Raw genomic sequence first — 20,222 nt, 5'->3', positions numbered from 1 at the left:
GTAAAATGTGGCCATAAAGGAATGGTTGAGTTAACTGGAAAGAGGAACCTCTGTTAATGAGATCTATTCTGTAGTCCAATGCACACTTACCTAGGACCAAGCTCCATTGAACAGAGTAGGATTTACTTCTGGGTAAATATTCATAGGATTGTGCTGCTAATCCATTTAATTACATTGAGTTAAGAATGGGATTTCCCAAAGTGAAGTGGACCAGCTCCCCCTGGGAGAACAGAGAGGAACAAGGAACTGGCAGGGCCAATATTAAATCTGGGGGCATGTTGTGGAAAGTTAAAGCTTCCTGAGTGGCTTGTCTGGTGTGTGGATGAATACCCCTGGGATGTATGTGTAGATGAACAGGGCAATCCTATACTTGTTCATTCAGACACAATCCCCATAAATGGGACCTACTCCCAGATAAGTGTGAATAGGATTACAGCCTAAATATTGCAGAATGGGATGGAAAGTTTCCATCTCTGACCAGAAAGCTTAATTGGGGATTTGCATGGGGTTCAGTCCTATAAAAGGGAGAGGGAAATTAGTGAAAAAATGTTTGAAACCACAAAAACAGCAGATGATAATTTATCGACTGTGAACCTAATCAAGTATGAGTTGTTATACTGTTAGTATCCATATTTTCAGGAATCTATTCTTACCCTTCACTTAGATACCCAAATTGTTAATCCCCACAAAACTCTTTCAGGGGAAGACAGTATAGTGTTTACCAGAGTTGGGCAACTCAGGGTTATATTATCCATGAAGTTGAAGGAAACTGCTTTCTTTCCTAAAGGCTGAAGCTGGGAAACAAAACAAAAAAAGGAATGATTATGTAACAGAGTTTGTTTTAATCCTTGTCATTCATACTAATAATTAATAAATAGTATGGTGCAATCATTGCACAATTTGATCCCCAAGGCACCTTGCAAAACTATTGTTTTTCTCTACCCCCAAACCCCCTCTATTTGATTGCCACTGCAACAAGACAAATTATAGAGCAGTAAGATGAAGTGTTACCTAGAAACAACAAAAGAGAAAACTTGAGAATACAAAAACATGCCATAATGGAATTTGATTTAAAAAAAAAAAAATCTGGACCAGTGCCCTGGAGGATGCTTCCTGATGGAGGGCTCCTACACCACCAATCAAAATACACTGTGCAGCTATTCTGTCTTTCCCTCCTTTTGAATTTGTGTATGTGTGTGGAAAGAAAAAAGACTGAAGAAATGATGGGAAAACACAGGAGGGTTACAGATGGGAGGCAACATCATCTGGACCTCTTGTAAAACTCTGTGAACAAGGCAGAGCAACTGGACAACAAAAGCATCATGTAGAAGCACCCAGGTCTATGAGTGGCTTTTAAAAAGAAAAAGGCTGAACTTCGCTGAGATGGAAGAAAAATTATATTGTTTTGGAGCTACCATAGCACTGGACTTCCCCCTTCACATGCTGTGTCAGCCCTGAGATTGTGGGTTCCATCAGCCAGCTAGCAGAAATGAAAGGGCCTTTGCTTCCAAGAACATATACACTGTCCAAATAAGAGAGTGTGGCTGCACGTTAGCAGAATTCTTATACCTCAGATGTTCATGCCCTACCATATTGTTCCAGAGGGCCCCAGAGAGCTGGGAATGTGATTTTTGGCTCAGGTGAAAACAATCAGGTGCAAAGAAGGAGATATCTGGACGCCCATCCTGAAAATGAAAAAATAATTTCTTTTTGTTTTAAAGATTCAACAACAAAGCAAAATTCTTGGGCACCCTGAAGATAGGACTTGTATTTATTTTTCAGAGAACAGCTACATTTTAACATAAAGCACTTAATCCTAACCACCGCTCTCAAAATACTAGAGCTGAACAGTTGGACATTCAGTACAGACAAATGGATGTATTTCTTTACACAGCATATAGTTACACTACGCAATTTGCTTCCTCAAGGTATAGCGATAACTGCCAGTTTGGATGGTTTTAAAAAGGGATTAGACAAATTCATGGAAGATAGGGCTATCAATGGCTACTAATCATGATAGCTATATATTATATCTAATATAAGAGGCAGCATTTTTTTATTTATTACATTTGTAATCTGCCCAATAACTAATGTTCTAATGTTTAAGCGGATTATGTAAGATTTAACGTGAACACTTTAGGGTCAATCTGGATTTTTGCATTGTCAGAAAAGATTCTCAAACTTTTCACTTAAAAAAAAGCAATCCCTTCAAGCCCCAAAGAACAGTGAAACACGATTAAAGGGATGTACAATGCACTATAAAATGTTAAGTCACATTTATAAATTGCAAAAGAGAAAATTATGCAAGCTGAGAAATTGTTACATAACACAAAGCATGTAAATTGTTGAAATCAGTCAAATATGCAAATTTGATACAGCCTTATTGGCATTTCTGTAAGAGTGAAAAACGAAGCAGCTGTCAATCAACATGAATACTCAGCTTCCATTCACAATTTTACACCTCTACTGATTCTCTTACACGCTGCCAATTCTGTTGTGCAAACGGCCCCCACCACTTGCACAATTGTGATTTAGTGCTTCCGGGGCAACCCAAAGTGAGCAGAAACACACGTTTCTGGAAGGAGGCAGATCAGCGGAGCTCACATGAGCCAGCTCCACCAACCTGCCTCCTTCTAGAAACAAGCATTTCCACTCATTTCGGGGCTTCTCCTAGGAAGCACTTAAATCTCCTTTGTGTAAGTGGTGGGCCCTGCCTGTGCAATGGAATCGGCAGAACCCAGAACTTGTGGAAGGGAGTCAGCGGGGATGTAAAGCACCCCACTGGATTCTGCCCAGTGTTCCCAATTCAAGATGAAATCCAGAAATACAGATACAGCCAAATTAAGGGATACTGGGAATTTATACTGGGAACATCAGTTCACAGACACTGTTAAAGAGCAGGAATTGAACCCGTTCTATATTTTAGCTCTTCAGTTATTTCTGTGTGCAGTTGTATATGGTATACTAGGCCTTTGATCTGAGTGATCTGTGAGCTCACATCACAGTGGTGGCTGATGTGCATGAAGCCCTTCTAATTAGCTGTTTGTCAGTTTTCATAGGCTACTCTTAGTTATTTAAGACAGCAGCAGCAGGACTTGGCCAAATATGTGACTCAGAGTCTGAGGCTCAATCACATTCTATCACAATAGTCTCACATACAAAGCTTCAAGATCCCACAGACGGTCCGCAAAGCTTTGCAAACTTTAGATGATGAGCAGGGTAAACATCCACATTAAATCCAGGACATACCTGTAGAAGGGGTAATGCGATGGTTCGGAGGAATGGCTGTAGTACTACTGTAAAATCTTCTTGAGTGTCATACCTGCCAGTCTCCACAAGTTCTTGTAGGCTGATCTGTGGAAGAAACATAAAGGACAATCTTTCAATTCCTCAGCCTATTTGGGGGCCTAAGAACACTTTGTTTTGCACATTAGCTGACAGCAACAGGAGGTGTGCATTTTGATCCTTGATCCCAAATATCTAGTGATCCAAAATTAGGGATGGACAAATCTGACAATTTCAGTTTCACTCTGTTGCACATTTTCCCAACCATAAGCTTGTTTAGCCTGTTTTTCATCAGTTTGCAAAATCAGCAACCCCCCAACAAGCTCTGCATGAAAATTCACACACATTTTTGTGTGCATTTCCACTAATATACACATTTTGTATGCACTTTTTTCTAGTATGCACTTTTTGCAATTAATTTTACTTGATTACAATGATTTTCTGCATATGCTTCCCTAATGTACGCATTTTTGTGCACACTTTTCCATAATATAAGCATTTTGTGTTCAGTTTTTGAGTTACGAATTGCATTCCAACATTCTGAAAAGTGTGGATTTCAATGCTTATGGGTTTTCTGGTTTGTGTATAGCAGGGGAGTTGAACCTCTGTTAGCCCAAGAGCTGAATTCCATTTCAGAGAAGCTCTCCGGGCCTGCATTCCAGCAGTGGGTGGGGCTGAAGGCAAAAGGGGCCAGGCCAAAACTACCAAATATACCAGAATATTTTAGCTTAAAGCTGTTACTGCCAATTCTGCACTGCTGCTATACAGGTTTGCAAGGTATGAATTGGGTAAGTCTGTATAAAATTCAGACCATATGAAGTTCTCATCTAACCCTGTCCAAAATCCACAGTGACTTTTTTAGATTTCGCACTGCAGGGTCTCTCATTTTGCCTATGACCAGAAAGATTCTAAGGTCAGATGACGTGTATTGTTTATAAAAGATTAGCGGTAAACATCTAGCTACTGATTATGATCAAGAATGAGACTACTGTGCACAAAGAACCCCTCCAAAATTATGAACCAAAGAGCTACAAGTATTACAGCCAATTTATGAAGACCATGCATATCTGTTTATCTAGACACACACGCAAAATACATGTTTATGTTGAACCTCCTCCTTATTATTTACATATCTATACCATCCAATAGAAAATGTTCTCTGGGAAGTTTACAAAAGATTAAAACATTAAAAATAAAATACAAAACATAAAATAAATACCATTTACATATAAAAATGATTTTAAACAATCAAAAATCCCAGGGCTGGTTAAAACCTTACCAAAAGCTGTCAAATGCCTGGGAGTAGAGAAAGGCTTAACCTGGCACTGAAAGGATGATAATGTTGGTGCCAGGTGGACCTCGCTGGGGAAAGCATTCCATAATTGTGGGGCCACCACGGAAAAGGCCCTGTCCCTTGTTGCCATCCTCCAAAGCTCCCTCAGAGGAGGTACCCAGAACAGGGCCTCAGATGATGATCATAGTGTGAGGGTGGATTCCTACTGAAAGACTATACTCTTTTGCTATATTTGGCTTTTGCAGAATGAGAAATTTTTTTTCAAGGACCGGAGTTGCAGAAGGCAAGGACAAACAGAGTGGGATGAATAGAGGTAGAGAGAGTGGGACTAGAAGCAAAGGAGTTTCCTTACCTTCTGACTATATGAAACCTAAACACAGGCCACTCTTAGAATGAATATACTTTGGAAGATTCTGCCCATGCATTTTGTCTGTGCCCAGTGGAGTCAGTGCTGATCCTGTATACTGTTGAAATCTTCAAATAATTCTCTGCAACCATGAGGGCTGGTAACTTACCTTTTTATTTTAAATGAAAACCAAGATTGTCAGGAAGTCAATTTCTGTGCAAGTCCAGATTCTGCACCACGTATGTGGAAACATCACACACAATATATAGTTGGTACAGATTGCAACAAGCCATGAAATATTTGTAGGACTCTTTTTCAGGAAAATGTATAATTCTTGTTTATAATGCACAGTAAGTTTATATTGTGTTACAGTTCAACAGCAATATGTGGTGGCATTTCAATATTGCAATACAGTGCAACAAAATTCATACAAATATATGCAATACACAAAATGGCAGTATGGATTATTTGCAGATATACCTGATAGGCTTTAACTGCTTCCTTCATCATAACCAATTCAGATAAGTTTTTTTGAATGGGGAGGACACAGCTGCAATGATATCTGCATATGAAATAAAAGGAGGAAAGGCCATACAAAGCACTGGCAAAAGACTACCGGAACGTTCAAGAGGCACACACCCACTTCCCCTAACTAGGGACACAACCAGATAGTTATTTGCCCTATTTTCTCATGGGAGTAAATTTTTGCCAATGTTATAAATGTAGTAATGTTTGGAATGCTGGGAAATTCTTCTGCTTTGGAAGATTTTTTTAGTTCTTCAGTGTGGCATAGAAATCCTACAAATAAACAAAGAAATTTTAAAAATCGAAATATGGTTTAGTGCAGCAACCATATATGGATTATTGTGACAGGTTCTGCTGCCTTGTAATTAGCTTTCCAAAATGTCTAAAACAAAGCATTTCAGAAAAATTAGTTTCAATTGTTTCTGCTCTCATGAGTGTTTGCTTCATTCTGGTCAACTGGGAACTCGTAGCCTGCAAGGGATTCCACTTGAAGTTCTTTCCTTGTGCAGGAGAAAATCCATCACCAAACAATTATACAGGGTTCTTATAAAACCTCCAGTGAGCAGGTCACTGGAAGTGGAGGTTGGTGGCTCTCATATCAGTGGGGCAGTGAATCCACTCTGGGTTTCAGTCAGAACTCTAAAGGAGCTACCCATTTGGAGGCTTAGGCTCAGCACCTTGGATAGCTCCTCTAGAGTTCTGACTGGTTTTAAATGAAACCCGGAGCAGATTCACTGCCTCACCAACATTGGCACCACCAGCCTCCACTGGTCACCAAAGGGCCTTCACATCACTGAATAGTTTAGAGGAAAGACTAGATCAAAATGGCCTTACTCTGCTAGATGTGTGGGGCACGGTAATCTGCTATCCAGAAACAGCTGCCTCAGGGGAAGAAGGTCCATTACGTCTACCAGGTTAACCAAAGCTTTAGGCACCTGATTGTGGGGGGGAAAACAACAGCATACAAAACACAAGGCTTGTAAGTTTTCTATCTCACTGTCAAAGGAGTCGTCAAAGCTGAGTCATTTCTTGTCTTGTGTCACCTGATTCCTTCCATATCCCTACTCCTTCATGGGGAATCTTTCACACCAACACAGAAAGACTAGACATTAAGAATGATTAATGTTGCCGTGAGTCTGTCATGCTCACCTACTGGATATGGCTCATGAGTACCATTAGTGATATAGTGATACAACTCCTGCTCAATCACATTCCATTACTTATTCAAGCATGTGGCCTCCTATGACTTTGCATCTATTACATGTTTGCAGGGTGTCATTCTATTGCTGAAAAACATCCCTTCCAAGAGTTTCATACCACTGCGAAGGACTTTTCCACACAATCAAGCAAAAAAAGTCTCAAGGCAAGATCTCAGTGTCAGCTGACCTGTAGTCAGTGTCAGTTCCTATGGACTCATCACAGAAGTGGAACTAACAAGAGGGTCACACCACAAAATAGGCAGGGTATAGGTGGAGGATTCTCGCTACATGCCACTATCTAATAGAACTTTGTGACACTTACAGAATCATAGAATCATAGAATAGTAGGGTTGGAAGGGGCCTATAAGACCATCGAGTCCAACCCCCTGCTCAATACAGGAATCCAAGTCAGAGCATCCCTGACAGATGACTGTCCAGCTTCATCTTGAATGTCTCCAGTGTGGGAGAGCCCACTACCTCCCTAGGTAATTGGTTCCATTGTTGTATCGCTCTAACAGTCAGGAAGTTTTTCCTGATGTTCAGCCAGAATCTGGCTTCCTGTAACTTGAGCCCATTATTCCATGTCCGGCACTCAGGGATGATCAAGGAGAGATCCTGGCCTTCCTCTCTGTGACAACCTTTCAAGGTCTTGAAGAGCGCTATCATATCTCCCCTCAGTCTTCTCTTCTCAAGGCTAAACATGCCCAGTTCTTTCAGTCTCTCCTCATAGGGCTTTGTTTCCAGTCCTCTGATCACCTTTGTTGCCCTCCTCTGAACCCTCTCCAGCTTGTCTGCATCCTTCTTAAAGTGCGGTGCCCAAAACTGGACACAGTACTCCAGATGAGGCCTAACCAGTGCTGAGTAGAGGGGAACTAGTACTTCCCGGTATTTGGAAGCTACAATAGATAGATTCTATTAATAGATAGATTCTATTAATGTAATAGATTCACAATAGAACTATATGTACTATTTTTGGAAGAGGGGGGAAGATGTGAATTTTCTCAGCAACCCAATAATGCAAATTATTGCATAATTTGCAATAATGCAGTTTAAGTGCTGAGAAAATGCAGTATCCCCACAGATATGGTGGAATGTGCCCTTGGCTGAAGTTGGGTAGACGGTACACAATTAATGATGTGCTCTGGTTATGCTCAGGCATGATGGTTTGGAAATGTCCTAAAATATGGTTGCACTACGTTTTGAGTGATTGTGCAGCAAGACCTTGAGACAAAATGAAAAGATGCTCTCCAAGCAGCCACCACCTACCTCTGCGTGAAGAAGGTCAAGGGCTTCTTGAACATGACTTGAAAAGTTTCCAGCTGAATAGTGATGCTAATAAAAATAGAAGATAAAAATAGAGGGTTACTGATCCAAGAAGAGGATCCTAGATGAGTAAATGTTACTGATCCTAGAAGAGTAACAGTGACCAGAACTGCTACACTTGTTATGGTTTACAATGACATGGGGTTGCTCCTGCAAGCCACTCCTTTACTGGGAATCATAATATTTCCTGTGTGGTTCTGGGGCTTTTGTAATATCAAGTAGCACAAAATTACTAGGTGGTGCTGTGGTATAGCGGAATTGTGGGAAACGGAGGGTTTCATGCCGCCATTATGGATATACCAGATTTTCCTAGTTAGAAAAACAAGATGCTAAAATGTTGCAAAGCATGGGAGAGGCCCTGGAGGAGGAGGATATCATGCAAAATACTGCGAGGAAGGAATCATGAGCACATAATAAATGCCTCATGTAGAAAGGCTAAGGGAGCAATCCTATGCGGATAGACAGCTGCCTCTGAATTTGGAGGCGACTGCCTATCCAATGCAGGGCGGGAGAAGCGTGGAGGGGATTGCCTCCTCTGTGCTCCAGCTGCCCTGCATTTGTGGCTAGACAGCTGAAATCAGCTGTCTAGCCGCAGAAAGTCAGATCGTGGGGTGGGGAGGCCGGACGACACATAGGAAGGGTCGTATTGGCACTTCCACACTCCCCGCCTCTCCCCCAGGAATGCCCCTTTTGCCCCGCTCCGCGCTGCTCTTCCAAGTGTGGGGACAATCTGCACCACCTACGAGGCAGCGGGGGAGGGGTGGGGAGGCGGTTCTTCAGGAACTGATCTCGGAGCACGGGCTCTGAGGTCGGTTCCTGGAAACTGACCAATCCTATGGCCGTCTAGCTGCTGTCTAGCAGCCATAGGATTGCGCCCTCACTGTCTCTGCCACACTCCCCATGTGTTTTTACACAACACCTTCAAACAAAACCAGAAGGGGTGGGAAGGAGGGCTGATCCAGCTTTGTCCTGACACCAGAATAATACTTCAGGCAGGGCAACTACTTTTGCTCTGGTGCTGGTAACTCTACATAAGAATGGCCAGAACCTCTAGCCAAGTCATTTAAACTGCACTATGCTCTTCAGCTATGAATCTTTTTTGTAATCACAAAGGGAAGCATTTACTGATTCCCTGCCTACCACCATCTTGGCTTCCAGTCAATATCACAGAGCTTCTAGAGCATTCCCATAACTCACAATGTCTTTGCAATAGTTGCACAAATCATGGACTCCAATGAATACAGTTATGATCTTCCAGTCTGTGTCAAATTTTATTCTCTAAGTAAAGAAAAGGAGGGAAAAGATATGTCATTTCTGGCTTATTCACACAGTTATATAATATACCTATGCCTTAACGAGGCAACATCTCTGACCCTTCATATATTCACAAGTTTCTTGAATGTTGCCAACCTACCGAGTCATTTTTCATTAATTTCACAAGATGCTTTACTTGGTCTGGTAAGTCCCTAAAAAAGAAAACAAACAGTGAATCAGGATGACATGATGATATATGTGATTCCTGAACACATCTATAGATTCATTCTAAAAAAAACAGATCTGTAAAGTTAAGAAATGGAAATTTCCATTTCACTAACAGATGACTATAGTCCCAAGCAGGGCACATTACTTGCCCATCTAACCTAGCAAATCACTGACAATGATAGAACTTAAACATAGGTGTCCTTAGACTCAGAGGAGCACTTTAACACAGGACCACCTAAACTATATTGCCTTTGTTTATAACTGGATCAGGAAGAGAGTGACGAGGAAAAAATCAAGACGGTGATTCATCAGTGAAAGCAGCTGATGACTAATTTCTAGCAGCAATGGAGCCCATGAACCTATCAAACATAATCAGACCCAGGGGAAATGGGCCTGTAAACATCTGAGCAAGGTAAAGTGCAGAGTCAGATACTATTTCCCTCTCATTTTGTGCTCAAAATATTTTTGGGAAGATATAGAAGTTGCAGTAGAGTTAATAGCTTCTGGTGGGGCAATTTAGTGAAAATGCGAAAAGAAAGAAAACAAATTGTTTGAACTTTCCTTTCATAGCCTTGATGAAAGCCAGGGATACACCAACAATGGCAGCATCAAGCCTGCATGCTAAAACGACCTCTTCCTTGAGTTACTTTTTTCCACTCCCAGCTTGGCACTGCAGTTGCTGACTGAAGCAACTGCATGGAAGTGCCTTAGCTGCAATGCAAAACAGAAGAGGAATGGCTTTTTAGGAAGCTCCAGAGCACAGAGTGAGCTGAGACTCTGCTCCTTTATTTCATGGCTTCCCAGCAGTAGGGCTGGTAGGAAATTTCAAATGCTCTCTTGCATTCTTGGTCTTGGTTTACATTATTTTAAAAATGTGTTGCACCCTAAACTAGATAACTCCTTGCTTCCTTTGGCTGTTATACGGAAATCCAGGAACCATGTCAAGTTTATTTTATCTCTCTACTAGATAAGGCTGTAAATAAATTGTGGTAGAAATGACTTCTAAGACGTGTGTGTTTGGGAGTTCAGGGACATAGTTGTCAGAACATTCTAGTTACCATAAGATTTTGCAGAGTTGAGTATTCCCACAACTTTCCAGCTTGTTATTGAAATAACAATTGACCTGGACAAAAGTCCTTTCCAGATATGACATATGACAATTTTAGGCATTTATGAGGAGCTTGAAAAGTTTACTCAAAGCGCGCGCGCACATGCACACGCACACGCACAGGAGGCCTACTACACCTCATATCTCATCTTCAGTTCTAGCCCTATCTAATGCCTTAGACAGACAGAAAAGAAATAAGAATTGGAACTCTTATCATGCGAAAAAAAAGATTCTGAATAATTTTGGATATCCTGTCTAAGGAGCTTTGAATATAAATCAGTATATAGTGCAAGGAATTAACATGAATGTTATCCTTGCGTTCTACAGGGTTCTGATGATTTGGCTCAAGGTAGCACTTCTGTGAAATATCTCATTTTCCTTGCATACAAACTGCAAAAAATGTATTGCCAGAAAAATGCCATTCTTCCACTCAGTTAGAGTGTCCTATGCTGTGGAATTTGACTGCATAAGTGTCATAAGTCCCTATTGGCTAGTGCTCGTGACATCTGTAGTGATGACATACATAAACCTCGTCCCACCATGCCATTTTATGAACCTTTCTTTAAAATTCTGTGTAATGTTTCTTTCATTACATCCTTGGTGTCTTTGTGCACTGGCTGATATGTCAGACAGTTCTGTGTTAATTTTCAAAAAGATTATGAAATCTGCAAGGCCACTCTCTCAGCCCACATTGCCATGCTGTTTCATTAATGTGCCAGATTTTTCTTTAAATGGCCTTATTTTATGTGGCCTTAACTCTACCTCCTACACGCTCAAGCCAGCCAGCCCTGGAGTGCTCATTGAGCCCTATTTGCTGCAACAAACCCCCACACCAGCAGGCTGCCCATATCCACTATATGGGGATCAGATAGGAAATTGCTGGGGGCTGGACTTATTTTAGTTTTCTGAAAAGGCTCTTGCTGTACCCTCTGGATCCCTCCCAGTTCTGTTATTCTAAGGGGAAAATGCCTTCTTGACCCTTTTAAGTAGATAGTAGATTACAACACCAGCACATCCCATTGAGGTGGTATAAGTGTGTGCATGGTGAGAAAGACATACTCAGCCTTTGCTCCTGGAACTGCCTGATTGAGAAAGGTATTCAGCTCACGTAGGACACCTGTGCCTGTCGAATAACCTGTAAGGTTAGCATTAAACTCGCGAAGGATATCTGAAAGAAAAGGAAAACCATATGAAGAAATGCAAGGATCTATGGGAAATTTATTTCACAATTATTAGGTGAAGATGGCTCCTGTGTTCTCCACAAGCCTTGTTGCATCTGTTAATAGAGGTATCAGTACTTCCTAGACTAGGCATTGTTCAAGAGGCTGAATCAACTCACTAAGGGCTTCTCTACCCCAGGTTTTTATCCCACACCTTTACTGGGGCTTCTGCTTCTGGATTCTTTGCAGGGTTAAGAATGGCTCCATTACACATGCTTATACATACTTTTTTCCAGGGATTTCTTTTTTCTGCAAGTTCTATATGTTTCATTATACAGCCACTAGATGGTGCTGTATCACAGCAATATAGCGGGATTCCGGAAATTCACCAGTCGTTGGAACACTTCAAAGCATGATGAAATTTTATTGCTGCATTTTCCCCATTAAGAAGAAAGCTGGGGTAAAGGTTATAAAGCATGGGAGGCGCCCTGGAGGTTGATGTCTTGTAAAGGACCCGCAAACTTCCTTGACTGACCAGTCACAAGCACTCAGTAAAAACCTCATGTAGAGAAGCTCTAAGAAAGATGATGACACATGCTGTGGCCTGTCGCATGTGCTAATAAAATTAATAGACTTGCCAGGAGTGCGGTGGTTACAGTCATCATTGTATCATTTCTTGAAAAGCTCCACTACAGGTAGGTTGGAACACAGGATACTTATATTGTGACAGGCCACTGGTCCATTTTGTCCGGCTGGCAGCAGCTCTCCAGGGTTTCAGGCAGGAGACTTTCTCAGCCCTACCTGGAGATGCCAAAGATCGAACCTGGAACTTTACATGCAAAAGCATGTGCTTTCCCACTGAGCACACTTACCTGGGAGTAAGCCCCAGTGCACTTATTAACACAGGACTGCACTGTCAGATTCATTCCTGCCACACCATTGGGAACAAATGATACCGCCAAGCGGAGCTACGAAGAAATCACATCAGACTTTGAAGCTCTGGGAAGGAAACTCAAGAACTTTGGGGCCCAGATAGTTTTCTCATCCATCCTTCCAGTAGTTAGAAGAGGGATAGAAAGGGTACGAAAAATACTCCGGGTGAATGACTGGCTACGAAGGTGGTGCTGACAAGAGAGATTTGGATTCTGGGACCACGGGCCATACTTCCTGGAAGATGGGCTGTTGGCAAGGGACGGGTTGCACCTCACAAAGGATGGAAAGAATGTGTTTGGCCACAGCATGAAGAACTTCATCAGGAGGGCTTTACACTGAATCCTATGGGGAAGGGAGATGTAATGTTGGGGGTAACAATGGATGTAGGCGCATGCACTGCAACGGAGAGAACATCTCTGATAGCGCCCAATAATAGTCTTCAGACACATGTAGGAAGAAAGCCAGACTATGAAGCGCATGGTCTTCGATGTCTATATACTAGGGATGTACGAAAGTTCCACCACGGATCTCGGGGAGGCCGAATGCCAGCGCATTCGGCCCCCCGAAATTGGTGGCAGAACGGCCTGCCACCCCCCCCCCGCCACCCCCCGGGACGAGACTTACCTTGGGCGGATCTTCCTGGCGGCGGCGGCTCTGGCGGTGGCTCTGGCGGCGGTTCGGCGGCCGATCTTCCGACCAGCTGCCGCCGCCGCCATTTCCAGTTAAAAAAAAAAAAAGAAAATGTGATAGGCTACGTAAAGATTTTTTTTTTAACTTTTTTAAACTTTTTTTTTAAAAAAAGAAAATGTGATAGGCTACGTAAAGATTCCCCTTCGTGGATCACTGCTTTGTTGTGGCGAAGGGGCTTGCGTAACTCAGTGAAGCCATAAGCTATGCCGTGCAGGACCACCCAAGACGGACAGGTCATGGCAGAGAGTTCTGACAAAATGTGGTCCACTGGAGAAGGAAATGGCAACCCACTCCAGTATTCTTGCCAAGAAAACCCCATGGAACGTATCACAACGCTAAAAGAGATGACGCCGGAAGATGAGCCCCTCAGGTCGGAAGGTGTCCAATATGCTACTGGGGAAGAGCAGAGGGTATTTCCAAGTAGCGCCAGAAAGAGTGAAGCGGCTGGGCCAAACCCGAAAGGACACTCAGCTGTGGATGTGTCTGGTGGTGAAAAGAAAATCCGATGCTGTAAAGAACAATATTGTTTAGGAACCTGGAATGTCAGATCAATGAATCAAGGTAAGCTGGAGGTGGTCAAACATGAGATGGCAAGATTGAACATCGACATCTTGGGAATCAGCGAACTAAAATGGACAGGCATGGGTGAATTTAATTCAGGTGACCATCATATCTACTATTGTGGGCAAGAATCCCTTAGAAGAAATGGAGTAGCACTCATAGTCAACAAAAGGGTGGGAAAAGCAGTACTGGGGTACAATCTTAAAAATGATAGAATGATCTCAGTACGAATCCAAGGCAAACCATTCAGCATCACAGTAATTCAAGTCTATGCCCCAACCACTGATGCCGAAGAAGCTGAGGTTGATCGGTTCTATGAAGACCTACAACACCTTCTAGAACTAACACCAAAAAAAGATGTCCTCTTCATCATAGGGGATTGGAATGCTAAAGTAGGAAGTCAAGAAATCACCGGGATAACAGGCAGGCATGGCCTTGGTGTACAAAATGAAGCAGGTCAAAAGCTAATAGAGTTTTGCCAAGAGAACATGCTGATCATAGCAAACACTCTTTTCCAACAGCACAAGAGGCGACTCTACACATGGACGTCACCAGATGGTCAATATCGAAATCAGATTGATTATGTCCTTTGCAGCCAAAGATGGAGAAGCTCCATACAGTCAGTAAAAACAAGACCTGGAGCTGACTGTGGCTCAGATCATGAGCTGCTTCTTGCAAAATTTCGGCTTAAATTGAAGAACGTAGGGAAAACCACTAAACCATTCAGGTATGACCTAAATCATATCCCTGATGAATATACAGTGGAGGTGAGGAATAGATTTCAGGGATTAGACCTGATAGATAGAGTGCCTGAGGAACTATGGACGGAGGTCCATAACATTGTTCAGGAGGCAGCAACTCAATCCATCCCAAAGAAAAAGAAATGCAAGAAAGCAAAGTGGCTGTCTGATGAGGCTTTACAAGTAGCTCACGAAAGAAGGGAAGCGAAAAGCAAGGGAGAAAGGGGAAGATATACCCAACTGAATGCAGAGTTCCAGAGAATAGCAAGGAGAGACAAGAAGGCCTTCTTAAATGAACAATGCAAAGAAATCGAGGAAAACAACAGAATGGGAAAGACTAGAGATCTCTTCAAGAAAATTGGAGATCTCAAGGGAACGTTTTGTGCAAAGACGGGCATGATAAAGGACAAAGAAGGCAGGGACCTAACAGAAGCAGATGAGATTAAGAAGAGGTGGCAAGAATACACAGAAGAACTATACAGGAAAGATCTGAATGTCCCTGATAGCCATGATAGTGCGGTCACTGAACTTGAGCCGGACATCCTAGAGAGTGAAGTCAAGTGGGCCTTAGGAAGCATTAGTAACAACAAAGCTAGCGGAGATGACAGTATTCCAGCCGAGCTATTTAAAATCCTAAAAGATGATGCTGTTAAAGTGCTGCATTCAATATGCCAACAAATCTGGAACACTCAACAGTGGCCACAAGACTGGAAAAGGTCAGTTTACATTCCAATTCCAAAGAAGGGCAACGCCAAAGAGTGTTCAAACTACCGCACCATTGCGCTCATTTCACATGCCAGCAAGGTGATGCTCAAAATCCTACAAGCTAGGCTTCAGCAGTATGCGAACCGAGAACTACCGGAAGTACAAGCTGGGTTTAGAAGAGGCAGAGGAACTAGAGATCAAATCGCCAACATTCGCTGCATCATGGAGAAAGCAAGAGAATTCCAGAAAAACGTCTATTTCTGCTTCATTGACTATGCTAAAGCCTTTGATTGTGTGGATCACAACAAACTGTGGCAAATTCTTAAAGTGATGGGAGTACCAGACCACCTTACCTGTCTCCTGAGAAACCTGTACGAGGGTCAAGAAGCAGCAGTAAGAACCAGACATGGAACAACCGATTGGTTCAAACTTGGGAAAGGAGTACGACAAGGCTGCATATTGTCACCCTGCTTATTTAACTTATATGCAGAGTACATCATGAGAAATGCCGGGTTGGATGAATCAGAGGTCGGAATTAAGATTGCTGGGAGAATTATCAACAACCTCCGATATGCAGACGATACCACCCTAATGGCAGAAAGCGAAGAGGATCTAAAGAGCCTCTTGTTGAGGGTGAAAGAGGAGAGTGCAAAAGCTGGTTTGAAACTCAACATTAAAAAAACTAAGATCATGGCATCTGGCCCCATCACTTCCTGGCATATAGAAGGGGAAGAAATGGAAGCAGTGACAGATTTTACTTTCTTGGGCTCCAAGATCACCGCAGACGGTGACTGTAGCCATGAAATTAAAAGACGCTTGCTCCTTGGGAGGAAAGCTATGGCCAACCTAGACAGCATAGTAAGAAGCAGAGACATCACCTTGCCGACAAAGGTCCGTCTAATCAAAGCTATGGTTTTCCCAGTAGTAATGTATGGCTGTGAGAGCTGGACTATAAGGAAGGCTGAGCGCCGAAGAATTGATGCTTTCGAACTGTGGTGCTGGAGAAGACTCTTACGAGTCCCCTGGACTGCAAGGAGGTCAAATCAGTCCATCCTAAAGGAAATCAACCCTGACTGCTCATTGGAAGGACAGATAATGAAGCTGAAGCTCCAATATTTTGGCCACCTAATGCAAAGAGAAAACTCCCTGGAAAAGACCCTGATGCTGGGAAAGACTGAAGGCAAAAGGAGAAGGGGACGGCAGAGGATGAGATGGCTAGATAGCATCACGGATGCAATGAATATGAACTTGAGCACGCTCCGGGAGAGAGCGCAGGACAGGAAGGCCTGGCGTGCTATGGTCCATGGGGTCACGAAGAGTCGGACACGACTGAACGACTGAACAACAACAACGTAAAGATTTATGTAGCCTATCACAGCTTGGTTTTAAAAAAACAATGTGATAGGCTACATAAACCTTTACGTAGCCTATCACAGCTGACTTTAAAAAAAAAACGCGCATACGCAAATGGCGGTGGCCATGGCCGCCGCCATTTGCGTTCCTTATTTTGGCACGTCTTAGTCTACGTAAACATTTACGTAGACTAAGACAGCGAAAATACGGGGAACGCAAATAGCGTAGATGCTACGCTATTTGCGTTCCCCTCATTTTCGCCGTCTTAGTCTATGTAAATGTTTACGTAGACTAAGACGTGCCAAAATAAGGAACGCAAATGGCGGCGGCCATGGCCGCCGCCATATGCGTACGCACGTTTTTTGTTTTTGTTTTTGAGTCAGCCGTGATAGGCTACGTAAACATTTACATAGCCTATCACGGCTGACTGCAGGGACGCAAACGGCGGCAGCTACAGCCGCCGCCATTTGCGTCCCTGCTAGCCAGTGGCTGGATGTCCAGCTGCTGGGAGAGCTGGCCGGCGGCTCCACAGAATCGCTGCGGAGGACAGCCGGCCAGTCAGGATTCCGGGGGGGAGGTACGGAGTGCCTCCCTCCCCGTCCAGGATTCCGGGGGGAGGGACGGAGCGCCTCTCCCCCCACCATCAGCATAATCCGTGAAAGGTAAGTGATTTTTGTACATCCCTACTATATACTAATGCCCAGAGTATGGGAAACAAACAGAACGAACTTGAACTCTTAATACAGGAGGAAAATTATGACTTGATAGGTATAACTGAGACTTGGTGGAATGACTCTCATGACTGGAATACAGCAATTGAAGGATACAACTTGTTCAAAAAGAACAGGAGGAACAGAAAGGGAGGTGGGGTTGCACTATATGTGAAAAACACATATCTCTGCACAGAAATACAGGAGGATGAGCTTGGTAGCCCCATCGAGAGCATCTGGATCAAAATAAATGGAGCAAAGAATAAAAGGAACATGGTGGTCGGCGTCTACTACCGGCCACCCAACCAAGGAGAAGACGAGGATGAAACTTTTGAAAAGCAAATAGCCAATGTTTTAAGGAAGCATGATGTAGTAGTCATGGGGGACTTCAATTTCCCCGATATTTGTGGGAGACAAATTCCACAAAACATGGCCCCTCCAGGAAATTCCTGACTTGTGTGGCAGATAACTTCCTCCTACAGAAAGTAGAGGAAGGAACTAGAGGATCGGCTATCCTTGACTTGATCCTAACCAACAGAGATGACTTAGTGGACAAAGTAGCAGTTACAGGAACTCTGGGGGAAAGCGACCATCTTGCACTTGAGTTCTTGGTTCTAAGGGAAGCAAAAGCCGAGTGTAGTCAAATGCGTACCCTGGATTTTAGGAAAGCTGATTTTAATAAACTCAGAACAATGATAAGTGAGGTCCCATGGCAAGCGACGCTAACGAGAAAAGGAGTCCAAGATGGGTGGGAGCTTCTAAAAAAGGAAATTCTCAAGGCACAATTACAAACAATTCCAACAAGAAGAAAAGGTGGAAGATAACAGAAGAAGCCAATGTGGCTTCACAAAAAGTTTAGGGATGACCTGAAAACAAAAAAGGACACATATAGGAAGTGGAAAGAAGGCCAAGTAACAAAGGAAGAGTACAGGCAGGTAGCACAGAATTGCAGGGATGGCGTCAGGAAGGCTAAAGCTGAGAACGAGCTGAGGTTAGCGAGGGATGCTAAAAACAACAAAAAGGCTTTCTTCAACTATGTGCATAGTAAAAGGCAGAGGAAAGAAACGGTTGTTCAGCTATTAAATAAGGATGGCAAAACGATAACAGATGACAAAGAAAAGGCAGAGGTGCTCAATTCCTACTTTGGCTCAGTCTTCTCCCAAAAGAGGGTCTATGACCCCCCTGGCAAAGTCGAGGTACAGGCTGAAGGGGCAGGATTGCAGCTTGAGATCGATAGGCATATGGTCAAGGAACACCTAATGACTTTGAATGAGTTCCAATCTCCAGGGCCAGATGAACTGCATCCTACAGTAATCAAGGAACTGGCAGAAGAACTCTCAGAACCGCTGTCTATTCTCTTTGAGAAATCATGGAGGACAGGTGAAGTGCCAGATGACTGGAGGAAGGCTAACGTTGTCCCTATCTTCAAAAAGGGTAAAAAGGAGGAACCTGGGAACTACAGACCAGTCAGTCTGACATCAATCCCTGGGAAAATTCTGGAGCAGATGATAAAGCAATCCATCTGGAAGCACCTTGAAAACAATGCCGTGATTATTTGAAGCCAACATGGATTTGTCAAAAACAAGTCCTGCCAGACAAATCTGATCTCATTTTTTGATCAAGTAACCTCCCTTGTAGCCCGTGGGAATGCTGTAGACATCATATACCTTGACTTCAGCGAAGCTTTCGACAAAGTGCCCCATGATATCCTGATGAACAAACTAGTTCAAAGTGGGCTTGATGAAACAACGATCCGGTGGATCCACCGTTGGCTACAGAATCGGACTCAAAGAGTGTTTATCAATGGGACCTTCTCAAACTGGGGAGAGGTAACGAGTGGGGTACCGCAGGGCTCAGTCCTAGGCCCAGTGCTCTTCAACATTTTTATTAATATCTTGGAGGAGGAGGTGCAGGGAATGCTGATCAAATTTGCAGATGACACAAAATTGGGCAGGATAGCTAATACTTTGGAAGACAGAAACACAATTCAAAGTGATCTGGATAGACTGGAGCGCTGGGCAGAAAACAACAGAATGACATTTAATAGGGATAAATGCCAAGTTCTGCACCTAGGAAAAAGAAACCAAAGGCACAGTTACAAGATGGGGGATACGTGGCTCAACAACACTACAAGCGAGAAGGATCTTGGAATTGTTGTCGATCATAAGCTGAATATGAGCCAACAATGTGATGTGGCTGCAAAAAAGGCAAATGCCCTTTTGGGCTGCATTAATAGAAGCATAGCTTCCAAATCCTGGGAAGTACTAGTTCCCCTCTACTCTGCACTGGTTAGGCCTCATCTGGAGTACTGTGTCCAGTTCTGGGCACCACACTTTAAGAAGGATGCAGACAAACTGGAGAGGGTTCAGAGGGCAACAAAGATGATCAGAGGACTGGAAACAAAGCCCTATGAAGAGAGACTGAAAGAACTGGGCATGTTTAGCCTTGAGAAGAGAAGACTGAGGGGAGATATGATAGCACTCTTCAAGTCCTTGAAAGGTTGTCACAGAGAAGAAGGCCAGGATCTCTTCTTGATCATCCCAGAGTGCAGGACATGGAATAATGGGCTCAAGTTACAGGAAGCCAGATTCCGGCTGAACATCAGGAAAAACTTCCTGACTGTTAGAGCAATACGACAATGGAACCAATTACCTAGGGAGGTGGTGGGCTCTCCCACACTGGAGGCGTTCAATACGAGGCTGGACAGCCATCTGTCAGGGATGCTCTGACTTGGATTCCTGCATTGAGCAGGGGGTTAGACTCGATGGCCTTGTAGGCCCCTTCCAACCCTACTATTCTATGATTCTA

General features: G+C 43.3%; 1 protein-coding gene across 7 annotated transcripts in view; it reads right to left on the bottom strand.

The window, feature by feature from the left end:
- Positions 1–20,222, bottom strand: part of PLB1 (phospholipase B1) — a 171,572-nt gene that overhangs the window by 44,541 nt on the left and 106,809 nt on the right. For all 7 annotated transcript variants that reach the window (XM_084828588.1, XM_084828589.1, XM_084828586.1 and 4 more), the window contains 9 exons: positions 11,622–11,730; positions 9,387–9,438; positions 9,170–9,250; positions 7,916–7,981; positions 6,285–6,385; positions 5,406–5,487; positions 3,250–3,354; positions 1,590–1,685; positions 723–794 (listed from right to left, as the gene is read on the bottom strand). In XM_084828588.1, coding sequence (XP_084684714.1) covers positions 723–794; positions 1,590–1,685; positions 3,250–3,354; positions 5,406–5,487; positions 6,285–6,385; positions 7,916–7,981; positions 9,170–9,250; positions 9,387–9,438; positions 11,622–11,730 — 764 coding nt within the window. The remainder of the gene's footprint in view (positions 1–722; positions 795–1,589; positions 1,686–3,249; positions 3,355–5,405; positions 5,488–6,284; positions 6,386–7,915; positions 7,982–9,169; positions 9,251–9,386; positions 9,439–11,621; positions 11,731–20,222) is intronic.

The sequence above is a fragment of the Heloderma suspectum genome, chromosome 1, assembly GCF_057233095.1.
Source record: "Heloderma suspectum isolate Gila_16-S chromosome 1, 16-S_ref, whole genome shotgun sequence".
Lineage (NCBI taxonomy): Eukaryota > Metazoa > Chordata > Lepidosauria > Squamata > Helodermatidae > Heloderma > Heloderma suspectum.
Note: the sequence above shows the minus strand (reverse complement) of the source record. Positions and strands in the feature narration are given on the sequence as shown.